Here is an 18193-nt window from a genome sequence, read left to right as displayed (position 1 = left end):
CACTGACAGCTTCTACAGACACTGCTGGATCTCCAGCACCTTCTACAGGCAGTTCCACCTCTACTGCAGGGTCTGCAGAGGCTGGTCCATCCTCAACAACGCCGACTGACAGCAACACTCCTGACACAACTTCCACAGAAGGGAGCACAGTTTCACTAACAACTAGTGCAACCAGCACCCCAGTGGCATCCACTGCACACACCACGGCATCCACGGCAACGTCTTCTGTAGGCACCTCCCCACCGACAGCTTCTACAGACACTGCTGGATCTCCAGCACCTTCTACAGGCAGTTCCACCTCTGCTGCAGGGTCTGCAGGAGCTGGTCCATCCCCGACAATGCCGACTGACAGCACCACCTCTGATACAACTTCCACAGAAGGGAGCACAGTTTCACTAACAACTAGTGCAACCAGCACCCCAGTGGCATCCACTGCACACACCACGGCATCCACGGCATCCACGGCAACGTCTTCTGTAGGCACCTCCCCACTGACAGCTTCTACAGACACTGCTGGATCTCCAGCACCTTCTACAGGCAGTTCCACCTCCGCTGCAGGGTCTGCAGGAGCTGGTCCATCCCCGACAACGCCGACTGATAGCAACACTCCTGACACAACTTCCACAGAAGGGAGCACAGTTTCACTAACAACTAGTGCAACCAGCACCCCAGTGGCATCCACTGCACACACCACGGCATCCACGGCAACGTCTTCTGTAGGCACCTCCCCACCGACAGCTTCTACAGACACTGCTGGATCTCCAGCACCTTCTACAGGCAGTTCCACCTCTACTGCAGGGTCTGCAGAGGCTGGTCCATCCTCAACAACGCTGACTGACAGCAACACTCCTGACACAACTTCCACAGAAGGGAGCACAGTTTCACTAACAACTAGTGCAACCAGCACCCCAGTGGCATCCACTGCACACACCACGGCATCCATGGCAATGTCCTCTGTAGGCACCACCCCAATAACAACATCTACAATGAAGAGCACCTTTGCCCTAACTTCTAGTGCTCCACTAACCACATCATGTAAGTAATTTTTTAATTCATTTTTTAGAACATTTAATCTCTCCCTTCTTGGCTGTGTTAAGTGTGTACTCATTTACTTCTTATAGCTCTTAGTTGTCTTAGCTCTTAGTTGTCCATTAGATAAATACCTCTGCAGTCTTTTCACTGTATTATTTATTTCTCTGTATGTTTAATGTTGTTTTCCTTGGTCTCTCTTTTTTACAGTGCTGGTTATCTCTCTTAGCCTGGACATCCATCTTCAGTTCCCACTAAGGCGTCCACACACCTCATTTCCTTCCTTTTATACTCTGCAAGTGCGTGTTCTATTGCATTTTATATATAATAATTTCATTAACATTGTGGCTTTCATTTGTACATCTTTTTAGAGTTTTCCTCATTTCTCTTGGTCATGTTTAAGTGAAAATTTTTGTTTTTTTGTTTTGTTTTGTGGGAGATGTTGCCAATAGTATTTACATGTACCTTTGGGAGCAGTTTCTCTGCCACCTTTCACTTTTATTTTGTTTTAACTTACCCTCTGACCATCCACTATAGAAGCAAAAGAGGGTTCATTTTAATTCACTCTGAACTCTGCCTCCATGTCCTCGAATGTTTATCCTTATGCTTCCATCTCTTCTCTTTGATTCTAGAGAGTTTTCTCAGCTCTCTTCACTCTGGTTAGGGTGAGAACGGACTCCCCCACTTCATACCCACTGTTGTAATATACTGTGATTTTATTACATAGAGTATACAGTATATATTATATGGTATACTATTACACCAGTCAGTATTATGATGAGGCTGGGAAAGGGTAGTTAACATGCACTGAAGGAAGTACAGTGGGCCTTCAAATAATGTCTCATTCAACTTCGTTTTATTATAATATTAATGAGATGCCTTAGGAACTTAACTCTTGTTTATATCAGTTTATGGTAAAATTGGTTTTATTATGCATTATTTTAATTTGCAGAACCTACTGATATTGTTAAGTGAGGACTTGTGGTGTACTAGTTAAAATAATTGAAAGCCTTACTGATTTAAATGAACACTGGATATGCCTGCAGACATGTGACCTGTGTCTGACACTGCCCAATCTGTCTTGAACCGATAAAGATGAAAGGCAGTTCTTCAGTTTTTGCCTGCTGCATTTTCTCACGGCTCTGTACACTGTTCCTCTGTTGAGTTCTGCTTTGCCCGACCTTTCTATTGTGTGGCCTTTTTCTCTGGTTTCTCTCCAATGTGTCTTTGTCTTGGTGAGTTCTCTTAGGTTCTTAGGCAGTGGGCTGAGCATCTTCAGAAGGGAGTTGTACACCTTGTGTTCCCAGGAAGCCCTGAAAGTGTTTCACAGTGAATGCCAGGTGGCTGTGTGACTGCTGAGACCAGGGCTACTTTTGGTCATCTTCCTGAAGGCAGATGGTCCCTTCTGGCTTCCTCTTATCCCCTCGAGGTCGGCTTTTTCTTTAGACTGTTGGGCAATAAGTGAACACACCCCAGCATCTGCGTTTGCTTTACTCACAAGTATGGGCTTAAGTGCCTAGATCCAGTCTGGATATTCTTCAGTAAAGAGAGAGAGCAAGAGCAAGTGAGCGAGAGAGAGAGAGATGGAGAGAGACGGAGGATTTATGAGTCTCCAGTGTGCTCAGGATTCTCATGTCATCTCTCTCATTCTTCCTGCATGTCTTGGAACAGAGACTGTAAGTAGAGGCTTTCTGGTGTGATTGTCATGGGTGTGGCCCCTGATCTCTGAGTCTGGTGGGGGTAGACCAGGAGGCAGAGATAGGACAGGGCTTTGTAGAGTGCATGCACCCCTCATGTGCCTCCCCAGAGGAGCCACACTTCAAATACTGGTCTGAACAGGCATGGCTCTTTCGAAGAAAAGCCAAAAAGAACAGAACTTTTGATTTTCCAGGTTGTTTAGCATAGATGTTTGAGAGTTGTCTATAACCACTTCCTATCTTTAAACTAAGTCTGCACTCCTCCCTTAAACTCCACATCCCAACAAATTAAAAATGGGTCAGAAACAGTCACAATGGCAATGATGTCCAGGAGAAGCTCCTCTGAACCAGGCGTTGAAGGGACAATGACAAGCTTATTCTCAAGCTTGGTGGACTCCAAACTGATGAAGTCCCCTGAGTTTCTGCAGCCTCTCTTTTTTTCTCATCCTCAGTCCTGACTGTGTTGCCCCCACTTCTCACAACACCAGGTTTTTCTTTCTTTGATTTCTGGGGCTAAAGGAAAGCATGCTGGAAATAGGACTCCATAGCCAGGTCAACTCTGCTTCCACGTGGAACCTTAACCTCGCTCCACCTTACTTCTCCCACCTGTAAAGTGAACATAATACTGTCTGGCCCACCCAGGGGCTCAGAGAACATCAAATTAGATTGTGGTCTGTGAAAATATGATGCAAGCTATAAACTACTGTGCAAATACATGTGGTTGAGCTGGGTCTTGTCCCTTTCAGTGACATGCCTCAATGGAGGGACATGGAACGGGAAGGCCTGTGCATGCCCCTCTGGCTATACAGGAGATAAGTGCCAGTCTGGGATAGTGGTCTGCCAGAATGGAGGCTCCTGGGATGGGATCAAGTGTGTGTGCACCAGCCTCTACCAGGGGCAGAAGTGTGAGGAGATGGTCTCGAGCATCGAGATACGTGAGTAAAACTGCAGGACTCTTTCTTCCCCAGCCCTGGGCCCCACCTCCATGCTGGGCACCCATTCCTGCTCCTTCTTTGCTAGGAATATGGCCTCTTCCTGGGGCAACAACGATTTTACCCAGTAGTAACAGAGTTGAAATATTTTTAAATGAATAAATCAAGAAGGTATAGTTTGGAACAAAATACAAATTTAGTACAGACTTTTACCATAAAATATACTTAAAATAAGTGAGTATGATGGAGAAGAATAAAAAAAGTATATAGAATTCTCTAATAGAATATAAGACCCAAGGACCCTTGGGCTCCATTGCAAAGCCATGAGGAGTACATTGTACCCCCTCTCTCCAGGGGCACTCTGATGAGATCTGAGTGGGAGTTCGGGGTGGGAGACCAGGCTACTCCCCCACTCAGAGCAGAGTCACCAGAGGTATGGGCCTCCTTGGTAGGAAATTTAGTGGGTCCTGCCCTCAGTGATGCTGTTGTCTGACCCTCTCAGAACCTCCAGAGACTGTCTCTGCTGAGATGAAACTGAGTGTGACAGTGACCAGTGAGGTTTACACTGAAGAGCTACAAAACCGGTCTTCTCTGAAGTTCCAGATGTTCAATAAATCATTCACAGACCAGGTGGGCCTGGGAGAACAAGTCCCCATTGCTACTCAGATCTCCCCAGAGAGGGATCTCTAAGGGTTAAGAAAGTAGATGAAGGCCATGTTAGAGGTGTGGGAGTTTCTCAGCTCACTATTTCCTCAGGGCTTGCCAGAGAAGGAGGGGGAAAGACAAAGCAAGGTTCCAGCTGGGGTTTCCCAGGAGCCCCAGGGGCAGGGCTGGTCTCTGGGAAGAGACATCTTTGCTTGGACAGAGTTCCCCTGTCCTCGGGGGATGGGGACAGGGAGATGCTGCATGTCCACCCTTGGCCCTCCTGAGGTTCTATGGAAAGGCCTAGCAGGCCCCCAGCTGGGGCCTCTGAGATAACAGTGGCCTCCTTTCCTTTCAGATGAACCTAGTTTATGCCGGAATCAGAGAGTATAAAGGGATTAACATCACAGAATTGACGTAAGTATCTGAGGCTCCTAGGAAAAAGGTCTAGGAGTGGAAACTCTAGTTATAATTATAAAGAATTGTAACTATGCCCCCTATGCTAGAGCTGTCATAACAAAATATCCCAAACTGGATGGCTTAAACAACAGGTATTTATTTCTCATGGTTCTGGAGGCAGGAGGTCCAAGATCAAGGGGTCAACAGGTTTGGTTTCTGCTGAGGCTTCTCTCCTTGGATCACAGACAATCACCTTCCCCAGTGTCTTTGCATGGCCTTTCCTCTGGGCATGTGCATCCCTGGTTCTCTTTGTGTAACCAAATTTCCTTTTCTTATAAAGACACTGATCAGATTGGATTCAGGCCCACCCTGACAGCCTCATTTTCATTTAATAATTTCTGTGAAGACATATTGTGAGATACTGGAGAATTAGGGCTTCAACATATATGGTTTTGGGGAACACAATTCAGCTCATAAAACCCTCTAACAATTATAGTTTTGCAAACATTTTCCAAAGGAAAGCTCATAACCACCCTGTGAGTGAGGTCAGTGGGGCTGTTCCCATTGTGCAGATGAAGGAACTGAGGCTTAGAGAGATGCAGTGAGTTGCCTGAGGGGTCATGTATAGGGTAGTAGTACCAAGGCACCAACACACCAGAACACCTGGAGGCTACAACTTGTGTCATGGATACCCCATTAGCCTTCACTGATAAAGCTAAATAACTTAGCTTGCAAAGGGAAACCCCTAGGACAAAAGATGTCCAAGTTCACAGTTGTCCTATATTCACTCCTATTCGCCTAGGATAGGATTCTGCCCTCACAGAATCTTTACCCTGTTACTCATCCCAATGTCATGAAATCCTTGGGAACACAAGGGAGGTATCCTTTCTCATGGTTTACAGAGCCATCACTGCTAATTTTCAAAAGGAACTTACAACTAAAAGAAAAATTTTTTTAAAGCACAGAAAAATGCTGTTTACCCACCTTCATTTTTCTTCCTTCCCCAATTCTGTCTAACATGAAACCTCTCTCTCACAAGAGAGGCCACCCCAGGTAGGGCCAGGTGGGGCTTCCAAGTCCCTTCCCAGTCTGTGTGCACGGCGGGTGCCAGACCAACCTGGGGCAAGGCAGCTCAGCTGCTCTAGAAGAGAACAGTGTTTTTCATTCTGCCCCTAAAAGTCCTCTCTGAATCATGGCATGTGCTGACCCTGTCGGACTCCTTCTTTTGCTCCTGGGGTGGGGGTGGGAGTGGGGGCTCTGTAGTGCCAGTCCTCCTCCCTGTACTCCACCTGCCCTTCAATCTCTCAGGCAACAGAGGGAGGATGTTTTCTGTGGGCCAGGCACTGAGCCAGCACCTTTATGGTCCTGCCTAAAAGCATCGCAGGTTTTTGTGTAACCCACCTCCTTAGGCAGACAGGAGGAGAGCTGGGCTCTGAGGTCTGTGAGAAAGCACACCGCAGGAAAATGATTCTTTTTTTTTTTCCACATGCATTTGTTTATTCAAGCATTTTTTTTCCTTTTTCTAAAAAATTTTTTATTGTTATTCAATTACAGTTGTATGCCTTTTCTCCCCATCCCTCCACCCCACCCCAGCTGAACCCACCTCCCTCCCCCACCTCCATCCTCCCCCTCGATTTATAAAGGACACATGGACAAAATCAAGGAAAATGATTCTTGATCACAGGGAGGGGCATTGGGAGCTGGGGAAAAGAAAGGAAGCAAAGGGAAGCTGTGAGCATGTCTGAGGCCCTGGCTTCTCCTAACTCTTGAGCACGGGGTAGGGAGAGACTTTTGATAAGAAGTTTAACCTTTTAGGTATCAGTGACTCCTTTTAGAATGGACAAATATTTGTGGGAGTAGAAAAAGATGGACATATGCACCTTGAAATTTTTGCATATGGTCGTAAGAGGCTCACAGACCTCCCGCAGCCAGCCTACCACCTAGAAATTCATAAATCCTGTAGGAGTCCCTGGTACACCCTCCTCCCCCATGGCCAATGGCCCCTTATGGATGCCTTGCCAGCCGCTGCCCAGTCTTCTGCTTCAGTACATATGGAAACACCTTAAGGTTGACCACTTCCATGGTGCCATCCCTCTGTCCATCTCCATTCCCAAGCCTTCCCCCAGTCTTCCGGGTGACATGGGTCCTCTAGTGATGTGCAAGTGCAGCGCCTGGAATGGAGCCTTCACCCAATAGACATTGGGTCTTCGTTTTCAACCGTCCTCCCCCAGCTCTGCCTTTCCCTGTGGGCCAGAAGGCAAAGCCTGCCTGGGGAAAGGGTTGGGGAGGTGAGCGCCCACTAGCACTTGGGAGGATGACCAAGGACATTTTTCTCTCTCTGCTCAGTCATGGCAGTGTGGTGGTGAAGCATGATGTCTTCCTGAAGGCCAATTTCACCCCGGAATACAAGGAAGTTTTAAAGAATGCCACCAAGAAAATAGAGCAAAAAATTAACAATATAACCAACGAACAAGTAATGAAGGATGAAAACTGCACAAGTAAATTCCTAGGCTTCTGGGGAGGGGCATGAGGAGGCTTTCAAAGAATCTTTGAGCTTGTTATGCCTGGGGTGGGGGAGGGCAGAGAGGCAGATGGGGGGGGTGGAGCGGGAGAACACTAAGAGACCAGAAATCAGTCCCAACCCTTATCACTCCGACTGGCAGATGCCAAGAGAGGTTCTGAAAGGAAGATGCAGAGGCAAATGTGCTAAATCCCAAATCTGCACAAAAATGAGGATGAGCCTGACTTATTGCCCAATGTAGATGTTTCTCAGTGCAATGAGCAGTGTGGGGATCTTGGCCAAGGAGGGTATAGGAGAAGACACTTGGGGGGTCATGGTTCTGGAAAGCTGGAAGTGAGGCTGGTATTTCCTCTTTGCAGAGACTGATTTCCACCCCCATGCCACCCCCCTCTCCACGACACACACCTGAGTCCCCTGCTAAACAAGCTCATCAGGGGCTTTGTGTCTCCTTCACAGGCATACTGTGCTTCAAAGCGAACACCACCAAGGTGCAAAACATTTCATTTACCCAATACGACCCTGAAGGTTGGTGACCCAGGGGCTTCAGGGAGGGCAGGGGAGGCAGGCGGAGCTCCCAGCCTTTTGATCATGTGCCTCCATGCCCCCGCAGAGGAATGCCGGGAGAAAGTTGGGAAAGACTTTGCTGACTACTTCTTCGTGGTGTACAAGGACCGGAAACCGAAGTGCATTAGCCGCTGTGAACCTGGCTTCAGTGCCTCCATGAACTGCCACTTTGGGAAGTGCATGCTGGAGCGCAGTGGCCCACGTTGCTAGTGAGTGTCTCACCACTCCATCCCAGGCCAGTTGCCCTCCTCTCTGCATCCCCTGGGGACCCCACTCCTCAAGACTCCAAGGTAGCGGAGTGAGTCCTGGACTTTCCTGAATGCAGCCAGCCACAAAGGACATGCATGGCCAGAGCCCCAAGGCCAGGTCTAGAATGGACTGAGAATGGTTCAGTAGCTGCCCTCCTTTCCCTGTGCTTTGTAGCCAGTGAGGCAGAGGAGATTGTCAAGCTCTGAGGAAGCAGAGGGAAGGCCCCAGCCTCTGGAAGCCCCTAGTCAGATGGGGAGGACAGGGACTTGCTTCCAGGGAGAGATAAACATCCCCTGCTGGTGAAATGGAGATAGAAGATCACACCTACATGGGAAGGGTGGAAAGTGTAAAGGCCAAGGGAGTAGGAAAGCAAAGAAAGGCATTGCCTACTGAAACTCAATCAAAGAGACACCAGCTGGAGAAGCAGGTATGAGGTAAAGACTCACACATGTGCAAAGGCCTGAGAAGTTATTCTGGGAAAGCTTCCCAGAAGAGGAGTTTATAAGCTGTCCTGGGGAAGTTAAAAACAAGGTATAGAAAGGGCATCTCCAGGGAAGAGGAGTTGCTCTGGATTGGGCATGGGGGATTGTTCTTCCTCAGAGAGAGAGAGAGAGTCTGAAAACCAAGATGGTTACTGTGTGGGCGAAATGGCCTTTTCTGGGTTCTCAAGTTGCTGGGTGCAGCCCAGAGAAATCCCAGAGCTGGGCCAGCTGTTTTAGGTCTGGACTGCAGAATCTATAGGCCTAGAGCTGGGCATTGTGTCTATTTAAGGCCCACCCATGGAAGCTGGGCTTTGTTTCTGTTCATCCCCTCAGAGCTCCTTGCTCCGCATCCCAGCAATCTCTTCCCCTTTTCCTCACTATCCACTCACGGGGGTCAGGGCTGGTTCTGAGGCTGGGGGACTATGGACACTGGCTGGCCCTGACTCTGGATGGCTCCCTCTCCTCATCTGCTCCTTCTCTCCATCTCAGCTGCCTGACCACAGACACTGACTGGTACAGAGGGGAAACCTGTGAGTTTAGCACCAAGAAGAGCCTGGTGTACGGGCTCGTGGGGGCAGTGGGCGCAGTGATACTGATTGTCCTTGTCATCATGCTGGTGTTCACGTTCCGCTCCAGGAGAGAGGTGAAAAGGTGAGCCACTCCTACTGCCTCCTCCATTCACCTCCACCTCCTGCTCTTTTCCTGATCCCTCTGTCTTTAATCATGTTAATCTTGGGGTGGACAGAGCCAGTCCCCGGACTTTTGTTCCCATTCTCTGTTCAAAATGAGATCTCCCCCGTGTTTCTATCAACAGGCAGAAGTCCAAAGTGACTCAGTTGTACAAGTGGCACGGGGAGGATGGTGAAGCAGCCCATGGGACCTTCCAAAACATTGGCTTTGACACCTGTGAAGGTATTAGAAATTCTCAGTGGACTGAAAATATCTCAGTGTGGAGACTTACATCTGAGGCATGGGGGAGGGGCTGAGGGAGCAAAGAGAAAAAGCATTTTCTTCTCCAAAATGTTGGGTTCCACACCTGCAACCCCATTTCCACCACTGCCTCCTGCAAGGCCCTGGATGGGGCACCAGCATGGGCACAGCATACTTAGACCATGAGGAGGTGTCGCAGTTATTGGAAGGTCGCAGGTTTCTCCAGACTGCAGAACTGTGCCTCTGTGGTAAGCTCATTAACAGGTGGGTTATAGCTCAGTAAAGTGATTGCCTATAGATTTTGTTAGGTTAAATGTACATGTCGAAATGTCTAGAAATTGAGTCTTTAAATTCTAAAGACGGAAAATAATGGAACGAGGAAAATGTTTTAGTCTACCCACAAAAAAGCCAGAAAGGGGAAACAAAAAACGGAAAGAGCATGACATATAGCACAAAATGAGAGAGAAAAGAATCCAATAACTCTGTCAGTAACTGTAATAAATATACATGAGTTAAACACTCCAATTAGAAGAGTAGACTTTAAAAAAATCTGTTCACTGTGTATGAAAGGCACATGTAAAATAGAAGCATGAAGAAAGGATGAAAACAAAAGTATGGAAAAAGACAAAACAGAGAAATACTGAAGTAGCTGATGTTCTATATGGAGCTGTAGCCACTGTGGGCAGATACACTTGAAGGCAAAAAGAATTATTAAAAATGGTCAATCTGTGCTGGGAAAATGGTTTACTTTGTTAAGAAGATATAACAAGTCTAACCTGTGAGTCCTACTAATGCAGCTTTAAAATATATAGAACAAAAATTGACAAAACGACAAGCAAAAATTGATGAATCCACCAACATGGTGAGAGATTTAAAAAAAAATAAAATTTCTTAGTAATTGGTTGACAAGTAGGCAGAAAAAATCATCAAGGGGATGGAACTGCCATATAAAATAAGTAACAACCTTAATGTAGTTGTCATAGACAGACTGCATTTCACAACTGCAGAGTATACATTCATTGTAAGAGCATATAGAAAACTTGTAAGAATCTCCACACACGCAGTCAGGAAAAAGTCTCAATAAATTTCAAAAAAATTATTTAAATCATACTACATCATCTGACCACAATGCAAGTTAGAAATCAATAAAAAGAATATTTCTGGAAAACAGAAACAAAAATCCTATATCTTGGAAAAATTTTTTAAAGTTTCTAAATAACTCATGAACCAAATAAGAAATCATAATGGAAGTTAGAAAATACTTGGATCTGAATGATAATGAAAATACTCGGCTTCAAAACGTGAGGGATGCAGCTACATCTGGACTCAGAAGGAAACTCATGCCTTGAAAGCAGTTGTACTGGTGGAGGAAAAGAAAGATTGGAAATCATTGAGCCAGCTTTTCAACGTGGGAAGTTAGGAAGAAACAACCACAAGATAACTTCAAAGAATGCAGATGTAAAAATAAAGAGCAGAAGTCAACAAAGTCGAAAGTAGAAATGTAATAAAAACAGTCAACAAATCAAAAGTTGGTTATTTGAAAAGTAATAAAACTGCCTGATTTCTGCTTATGACTAATGAAGAGAAAGGGTGAAGATACACACAGCATCGGGAGTGAGTAAGGAGATGGCTCTATGATTGCAGCAGCGATTGAAAAGCTAATAAAAGACTATTATAAACATCTCCCAACCAACACATCCATAAACTTTAGGCAAAATTTAGAATGGTCCCCAAACTGTTTTTTAAAATTAATCAGGCTCAAGTTGTTTTACAAGTGAATTGCACCAGACATTGACAGAGCGAACACTGATACTCTGATACAAACTCACTCAGAGACAGACAAAGAGGCAATTCTCTCCATTCACATTATGAGCCCACCATTAATGTTTATAGCAAAACCAGGCAAAGGCAGTACAAGAAAATAAATTTAAAGACCAAACTTACTTGTGTACATAGATATAAAGATGCTAACCCAAAAATTAGCACACCAAATCTAGCAGGTATAAAAATACACCAAAAGTTCAAGATTAGAGTAGCTATTTATGAATTCACCACATTACCAGGATAAGAAAAAAAATCACTGCAATAGATGCAAAATAAAGCATTTAATAAATGCCCTTATCTGCCCATCATAAAAACTCATCCAAATGGGCATAGAATCTCCATTTCCTGGTACAGGTAGCCACACGAACACACAAAAGTCATTCTCGGTGATAAAACATCAAAAGTCATTCAATTTAATCAGCAATTGGCAAACTTTTTCTATAAAGGATATATTTTGGGGCTGTGGGCTTATGATCTTTGTCACAGCTGCTCAACTCTGCTGAGGTAGCATGAAAACAGACATAGACAATATATAAATGAATGGAGGGCTGTGGCTGCGTTCCAACAAAACTTTATCCACCACTTAAAATTTTTCAAAAATTCTTCGCTTGTCGGACATATAAAAACAAGTGGCAGGCTGGATTTGGCTCAAGGGGGTGTTTGTCAACCCCTGTATTCAACCAGGAGCAAGTCACTGGTGTCCTCTATCGCCAACTCTATAAATTATTGTCCTGGGTGTCCTAATGAGTACCATAAAAAAGAAAAATGAAGTATTTAAAGATTGGAAAGAATAAACAGAAATCTGTCATTTGCTCATGTGGTTGTCTTACGTGAAACCCAAAAGAATGTTAAATCACCAAAACGAATAGATTTAGCAATGTTGCCAGATATAAGATCAATTTTACAAGATGAATTGCATTTCTGTGCATCAGCAACAAACAGATCATGTACGGTAATATAAAAAACACTCTTTATACAGCACCTAGAAATACTATCTAACAAAGGAGGTTTAAGACTTTTCGGGGGGAAAATGGTAAAACTTTATTTAAAAACGTTGTAGAAAACGCACATGCTCACAAAACGGGTCAGCCAGTATCCTAAAGCTCCCCATGCCCCCCAAGCCGGGACAAATCTTAATGGACTTCATGAACTTTAAGGAGCTGGTAAAGCGCTTATGGTTTTTCTTTGTTGAATTTTTAAATGTGATTTTTTGACATCTTTTGAGAATTGATCAAACCATTTGCTGAGGTCAAGTAATTTAGGTAGCCTCTCTTGTTTGCAAAAGTTTTTAGGATCTTGAGAAGCGGGGACGCACCCCTCACCCAGCAGGGGGTGGCATTAGAGGGAGAGATGACAGCTTGCCTTCCTAACCTTCTTCTCCCATGGGGCTTTCTCCCTGTCTAGAACCAGAGAGCTCCATCAACCTGGACTCCATTTATAGTAACTTCCAGCCTGCCTTGGACAACATAGACTCTAACACAAAGGTAAGAAGGGTCTGTATGAAATGTTCACCTCCCTCTGCTCTGAGACCCCATCTCCCTTCCTACCGTGGTAGGATCTTCAGGAAAGCAGCCACATTTACGATTTGCTAGTCCAGGTGATCATGCAGGCCTCCACTGCAGGGAAATGGGCATAACTTGGGATGGCAGCGGGGAGGGGAGGAGAGCTAAGCAGCAAGGTCTACCTTTTTTAGACTCTGAGGCTTCAGGCTCAGAGGTTTCTGTCTGCACTTTAAGTGTGTCCTTGATGGCCAATTTATTTAGTTATTTTAATTTTCAAGCACACATGGAAGTCAAAATAGTAGTGCAGTAAATACTTATATACCTCATCTAAATCAATAATGCTTAACATGTTTAGCTTATATGTGAATTTTTGCTGGACCATTTGGAAGTTGGTTGCAAACATGACACTTGGCAGCTATACACATTAGTATACACCTCAGAATGCCATTATCACACCCAATAAGTTGATAATAATTCTAGAATATCATCCAATATCCTTTTTTTTTTCAATTAACCCAGGAACATCTCTTATTACCAGTTTTTTCAAACGTGAATACTACAAATTTCACTCGTTGACTTCTCTTGTGTCTCTTTGGTCTTTTAGCCTATGACTGGCTCCTACCTTTTCTTTTTTTAATATACAGGGGGGGTGCAAAAGTAAGTTTATAGTTGTTCATATGGAAAATAATACAATAACTAATAAATAATAATTTAAGAATAAACTCTGTGTTTTGTGTATTCACAACCATAAACCTATGTTGCCCATACCTGTGTTAGTTTTTGTAAGAGTCTAATATGGTTGTGTTAAAGAATGTCCCACATTCTGAATTTGTCTAATTACTTCCTTATGGTGTCATGTAACTTGTCCCTCAATCTTCTGTATTTCCTGTAAACTGGCAGTGTGGTCTACAAGCTTGATTACACTTAGCTTAACCATTTATGGTAAGCATACATCATAAATAATGGCACTGCATCACCTCAGGAGGTACCTAGTGTCAGGTTGTCTCACTATGACTGAGGCCAAGATAGGTCACTTGGGTAAGGGTTGACAACTCCTTGACACTTTTATTTTAACTGGATGGATATTTGAGGGCAAAAGTAATACCTTCAAATTATTCACATCTCAAAAGAAGTGTGATTGGCTTCAGGCACTAGTTCCCTTCCCTGAAGACAACCTTGTTGCAGAAATGAATGCTTAGCCAGGACACATTTTAACCTGCCTAATTTGGGAGTTGGGTAGAGTGGAGGGATACAGTTGTTTGCACTAGATTCTGGGTAACAGAATAACTTCTAAACTGAGTGCTTCCCCTATTCCAAGACTCTTATGCTTCCAAATTCCAGGTTTCTCATGGGTCCAGCCCTCATCTAGTTCTAACTCTCTTTCCAGATCAAAATTCAGAGGCCTCAGGTGATGATAACACCACTTTAAGGCACAGGCAATTTCGCATGGAGCTGTGGGGTCTGGAAGTGAGGAGACCTCAGCTCAGCTATGTTTGATGGAACTTTTCCACATTGAGAGCATTCTACAGAAACATAATAAGGAATAAAGAGGAAGAGGAGAGAAACCACAGTTCTGAGAAAGAAAGAAGGAACTTCTACCTTTTGCGACAGCATGGATGGAACTGGAGAATATTATGCTAAGTGAAATAAACCAGGTGACAAAAGACAAATGCCATATGATCTCACCTATAAGAGGAAACTAATGAGCAAACAAACAAATAAGCAAAATAGAACCACAGGCATGGAAACAAGGAACAGACTGACAGTGACCAGAGGCTGGGGGTGAATAAGGGTGGGAAGAAGGGGAAGTGACTAGTCAAGGAACATGTATGAGTCACCTATGGACGTGGACAACAGGGTGGGGATTGACTGTGGGAGCGGAGAGGTGGGCGGGGCAGTGGAGAGCAAGGGAAGAAAAATTGGGACAACTGTAATAGAAAAACAATGAAATATTTTAAAAAGTAGAAACACGGGTGAGTTCCAATGGGCTTGTCAGGACCTCGGGGAAGTCCCTTCAGCTCATTCTGGGGAGGTTCTTCCTGCTCCACGCCAAACTTCAGCACCAAGGACAGCATTCCCATCCACAGGTTTTCAATGGTGATCCATCAAACACTGGATTGTACTTACTGTTTCACAAAAATGATGTTTAAGATTGATTGCATTCCCTCCTCATGAAAAACATGTTTTTAAAAATATATAGCATTTTCTTTGAGTATATAAGATTATGACTATTTTAAAATTTCTTTTAATCTACTGATGGTTTCTTTTGTTAGTTAATATAATCATATATAATAAATAAATAATAACACAACCGATTTTTATTAAATTTTTTGTGGTTCCCATGCCACTCTCCAGTCAACGCCCTAATCAAGCTCCTGTTTCTCACCTGCCATGCTCTCTCATCCTCCCCTTCTCTCCTCTAGGATGTAGGGTTTGGTGAGTTTGGCCTCAAGGTGACAAAAAGGAAATCTGCAGCCAGGTAGCGTGTCATCTCCTGACCTTCCCTGGCATCACTCGCCGGCCACTCAGGATGCCATGGGGGTCCCATGCACATTCACGCACTAACATGACAGAGGGGCTCACTTCCTGCTGAGAGAGAACCAAGTTCTTCTTTTGGAAACAGGCTCTTTCCATAGATCTGAAGAGATGGAGTTTTGGGTTCGATTTTCAGCTTTCTCATTAACTCCTGTGGTTAAATTTGGGGAAATCATATTTGACCATTAGAATTCAGTCTTGCCTTCTGCTGAATAAGGACTAAGTTGTTTTTAAAGTCGCCCCCATCACTGAAGTTTTTGCCATTTTTAGAATGCCTTATTACTCTTTCTGCCATGCCGCTCAGGATTCATTTTGTTCTAGGAGGTCTCTTCCACAGGCCGCCCCATTTAAACCTTAGCCTGAGAAAGAGCATAGGCTCTGCTGCCCCCACATGGACACTGACAGCACCTGCAGGTACCGTTAGCAGCTCCCTGCCCTTCTCTCCTGGCCTCCTTGGTTAGAGAGCTTTAGGCTTCACTTGGTTCTTTCCCATATTTGCCTTCGAAATCCCCAGGTCCTAAAACTGGGCTGTCTTAGTCTGTTAGGTCTTCTGTTACAGAACACCGTATACTTGTGGCTTATACAAAACAGACAATGATTTCTCAGAGTTCTGGAAGCTGAGACGTTTCAGATCACAGTATGGACAGATTTGGTGCATGGTGAGTACCTGCTTCCTGGTCCACAGACAGCTGTCTTTGTTCAGGATTCTCACATGGAGAAAAGGGCAAGGGAGCTCTCTTGGGCCTTTTTTTATAAGGGTACTAATCCCATGGAGGGGGGTGGGGGGTGGGGGCAGGGGCGGGGGCACTGCCTTCATGACCTAATCACCTCTCTGAAGGCTCCACCTCCTAAACGCCATCACATGGAGCATTGGGTTTCAACATATGATTTTGGTGGGGGAAATACATTTAGTCTGTAGCATGCACTGAACCCAGGTGTCGTTACTGTCAGAACTGCCTCCTGCCTTCCATAGGCCCAGACATCAGTGGCCATGGGAGGGGGCATTTAAAAGGTCTACAGATCCCACATCCAGTCTGAAACCATATTACCCACCTCAGCCCCGTCCTGCTCTCTCCTCACATCTGCTCCATGGACAGACATGCTAGAGTGGCTAAATGCATAGCTGGCCCAGGTCCAACACTGGGTCATCTATCCAGCTACCTGGGTGAGCTTGGGAAAGTAATTTCTCTCTGGACCTCAGTTCTCTCAGCTGTAAAAAACTTAGTGACCTTGTGCCAAGCACCATTGCAAGTGTATATTTTCACTCATTTATTCCTTACGACCCTGTAGAGTGAGAACTCCCATCATCCTCATTACGCAGGTGAGAGAATTGAGGCAGAGACATCCAGTAACTTGCCCAAGGTCATGCAGTCAGCAGGTGTAAAGCTGAGACTATCAGCCAGTCCTGTCTTTGTTCCTGACCATCAGTTACATGCCCTCTTGGGGAGACCGCTCTTGAGATGAACTGGGTGAATACATAGAAAGTCCTTGGGAAAAAAGCCTGACTCATAGAAAGTTCTAGAAGGAGAGAAAACATTAGCTATTTATTATTACATCAGCTTTCTCCCTCACAATTCTTTCTCCATAGCCCTTCTCTTTTAAGTCTCTTCTTCATCTCTTCCAACCCTTGCAGAGTGATGGGCTTGACTGGGGGGCAGGATGAAAGGGAGGTCCCGCCACTCTGCAGAAACAGGGAAATCTAAATGCACGGAGATGCATAAAGAAGGTCAAAGGTGGATGGATACACCCAGGCACAGAGGGGAGAGTCTGGTGGGGGCTTAAAAGTAAAGAAGAGTTTGAGAACCATCCCTGCAGGCTCACCTCTGCCACCCGCACCACCCCTAGTCACACAGTTCCCTGTGCCATGGCTCCCCTTCGGTGCTGCTCCTGTCTGGACCATGTGTCTGTGTAGGCCCATCACCTCTGGCCCAGCATATTGCCTTGTCTGCCTCATGGCTACTCTCCCTGTGGCCTGCCCTTCTGCCAATCACTCCTTTCTGCCGCAGCCACAGGCTCCTTCCCTGTTAATGCTGTTCACCTGCTCAAGAACAGTGACGCCTCCATCTTCTTATTAAAGCAAGATCCAGACTCCTCCGAGCAGTCTTCAAGGTCCCTGGAATTGGGGCCTGCCTTCCCTCATGGCTCCATCTCTCCTTCATCTCTCTATGGCATGTTCTGCTGAAATGCCACCCACTTCCCTCAGCTGCTTCTTCAGCCCGAAATGCCCTTCCCACACCTTCCTCTCTGGAACCCGATTCAACATACAACTATAATTCCACTTCCTCCAAGAAACCCTCTCTGATACAACACTTCACAATTAATCTCTCTCATCTATGTCTTAGACAGCTCAGGCTGCCATAACAAATATATATATATATATATATATATATATATATACACACACTGGGTGGTTTAAACAACAGACATTAATTTTCTTGCAGTTCTGGAGGTTGGACATCCAAGGTAAGGGTGCCGGCAAGATGGTGTTCTGGTAAAGGTGTTCTTCCTGGCTTGCAGACAGCCACATTCTCACTGCGAGATCACATGGCTGCTTTTGTGCGTGCTTGTGCACATGTGCACGCACAGGATGGGGTGGGGGAAGGATGAAGCTCTCCAGTGGCTCTTTTTATAGGGGCACTAATCCCGTTAGACCAGGGCCCCACCTTCATGACCTCCATCTAATTCCTACAGACCCCATTTCAGATGCCATCACATTGGGAGTTAGGGCTTCAACACATAAATTTTGGGGACACAAACACTCAGGCCAGAGCACTCCTGACCACTGTTACATATAATTTTTATGTCACATTCATAACCTTCCTTACACGTCCATCCCCACGGGGGGCACATGGGGCTTTGTTCCCTCTGTCCGCCACAGCACCTAACA

General features: G+C 45.2%; 1 protein-coding gene across 1 annotated transcript; it reads left to right on the top strand.

The window, feature by feature from the left end:
- The first annotated feature begins 901 nt into the window (after positions 1 to 901).
- Positions 902 to 15078, top strand: MUC17 (mucin 17, cell surface associated). Its single transcript, XM_071219182.1, has 11 exons — positions 902 to 1035; positions 3473 to 3661; positions 4161 to 4288; positions 4659 to 4717; positions 7046 to 7197; positions 7677 to 7745; positions 7831 to 7993; positions 9005 to 9166; positions 9330 to 9427; positions 12674 to 12753; positions 14159 to 15078. The coding sequence occupies exons 1-11, from the start codon at positions 942 to 944 to the stop codon at positions 14198 to 14200; spliced, it is 1236 nt and encodes a 411-aa protein (XP_071075283.1). The 5' UTR covers positions 902 to 941; the 3' UTR covers positions 14201 to 15078.
- The last annotated feature ends 3115 nt before the right edge of the window (positions 15079 to 18193 follow it).

Source organism: Desmodus rotundus, chromosome 1 (assembly GCF_022682495.2).
Source record: "Desmodus rotundus isolate HL8 chromosome 1, HLdesRot8A.1, whole genome shotgun sequence".
Lineage (NCBI taxonomy): Eukaryota > Metazoa > Chordata > Mammalia > Chiroptera > Phyllostomidae > Desmodus > Desmodus rotundus.
The sequence above is the reverse complement of the archived record's forward strand: the minus strand, read 5'-3'. Positions and strand labels throughout refer to the sequence as shown.

Coding starts and splice junctions, on each gene's coding strand:
- MUC17 (XM_071219182.1), top strand. CDS start 942: ATGGCAATGTCCTCTGTAGGCACCACCCCAATAACAACATCTACAATG. Junction 3,662..4,160: donor GGTCTCGAGCATCGAGATAC/GTGAGTAAAACT, acceptor TGACCCTCTCAG/AACCTCCAGAGACTGTCTCT. Junction 9,167..9,329: donor TCCAGGAGAGAGGTGAAAAG/GTGAGCCACTCC, acceptor TTCTATCAACAG/GCAGAAGTCCAAAGTGACTC.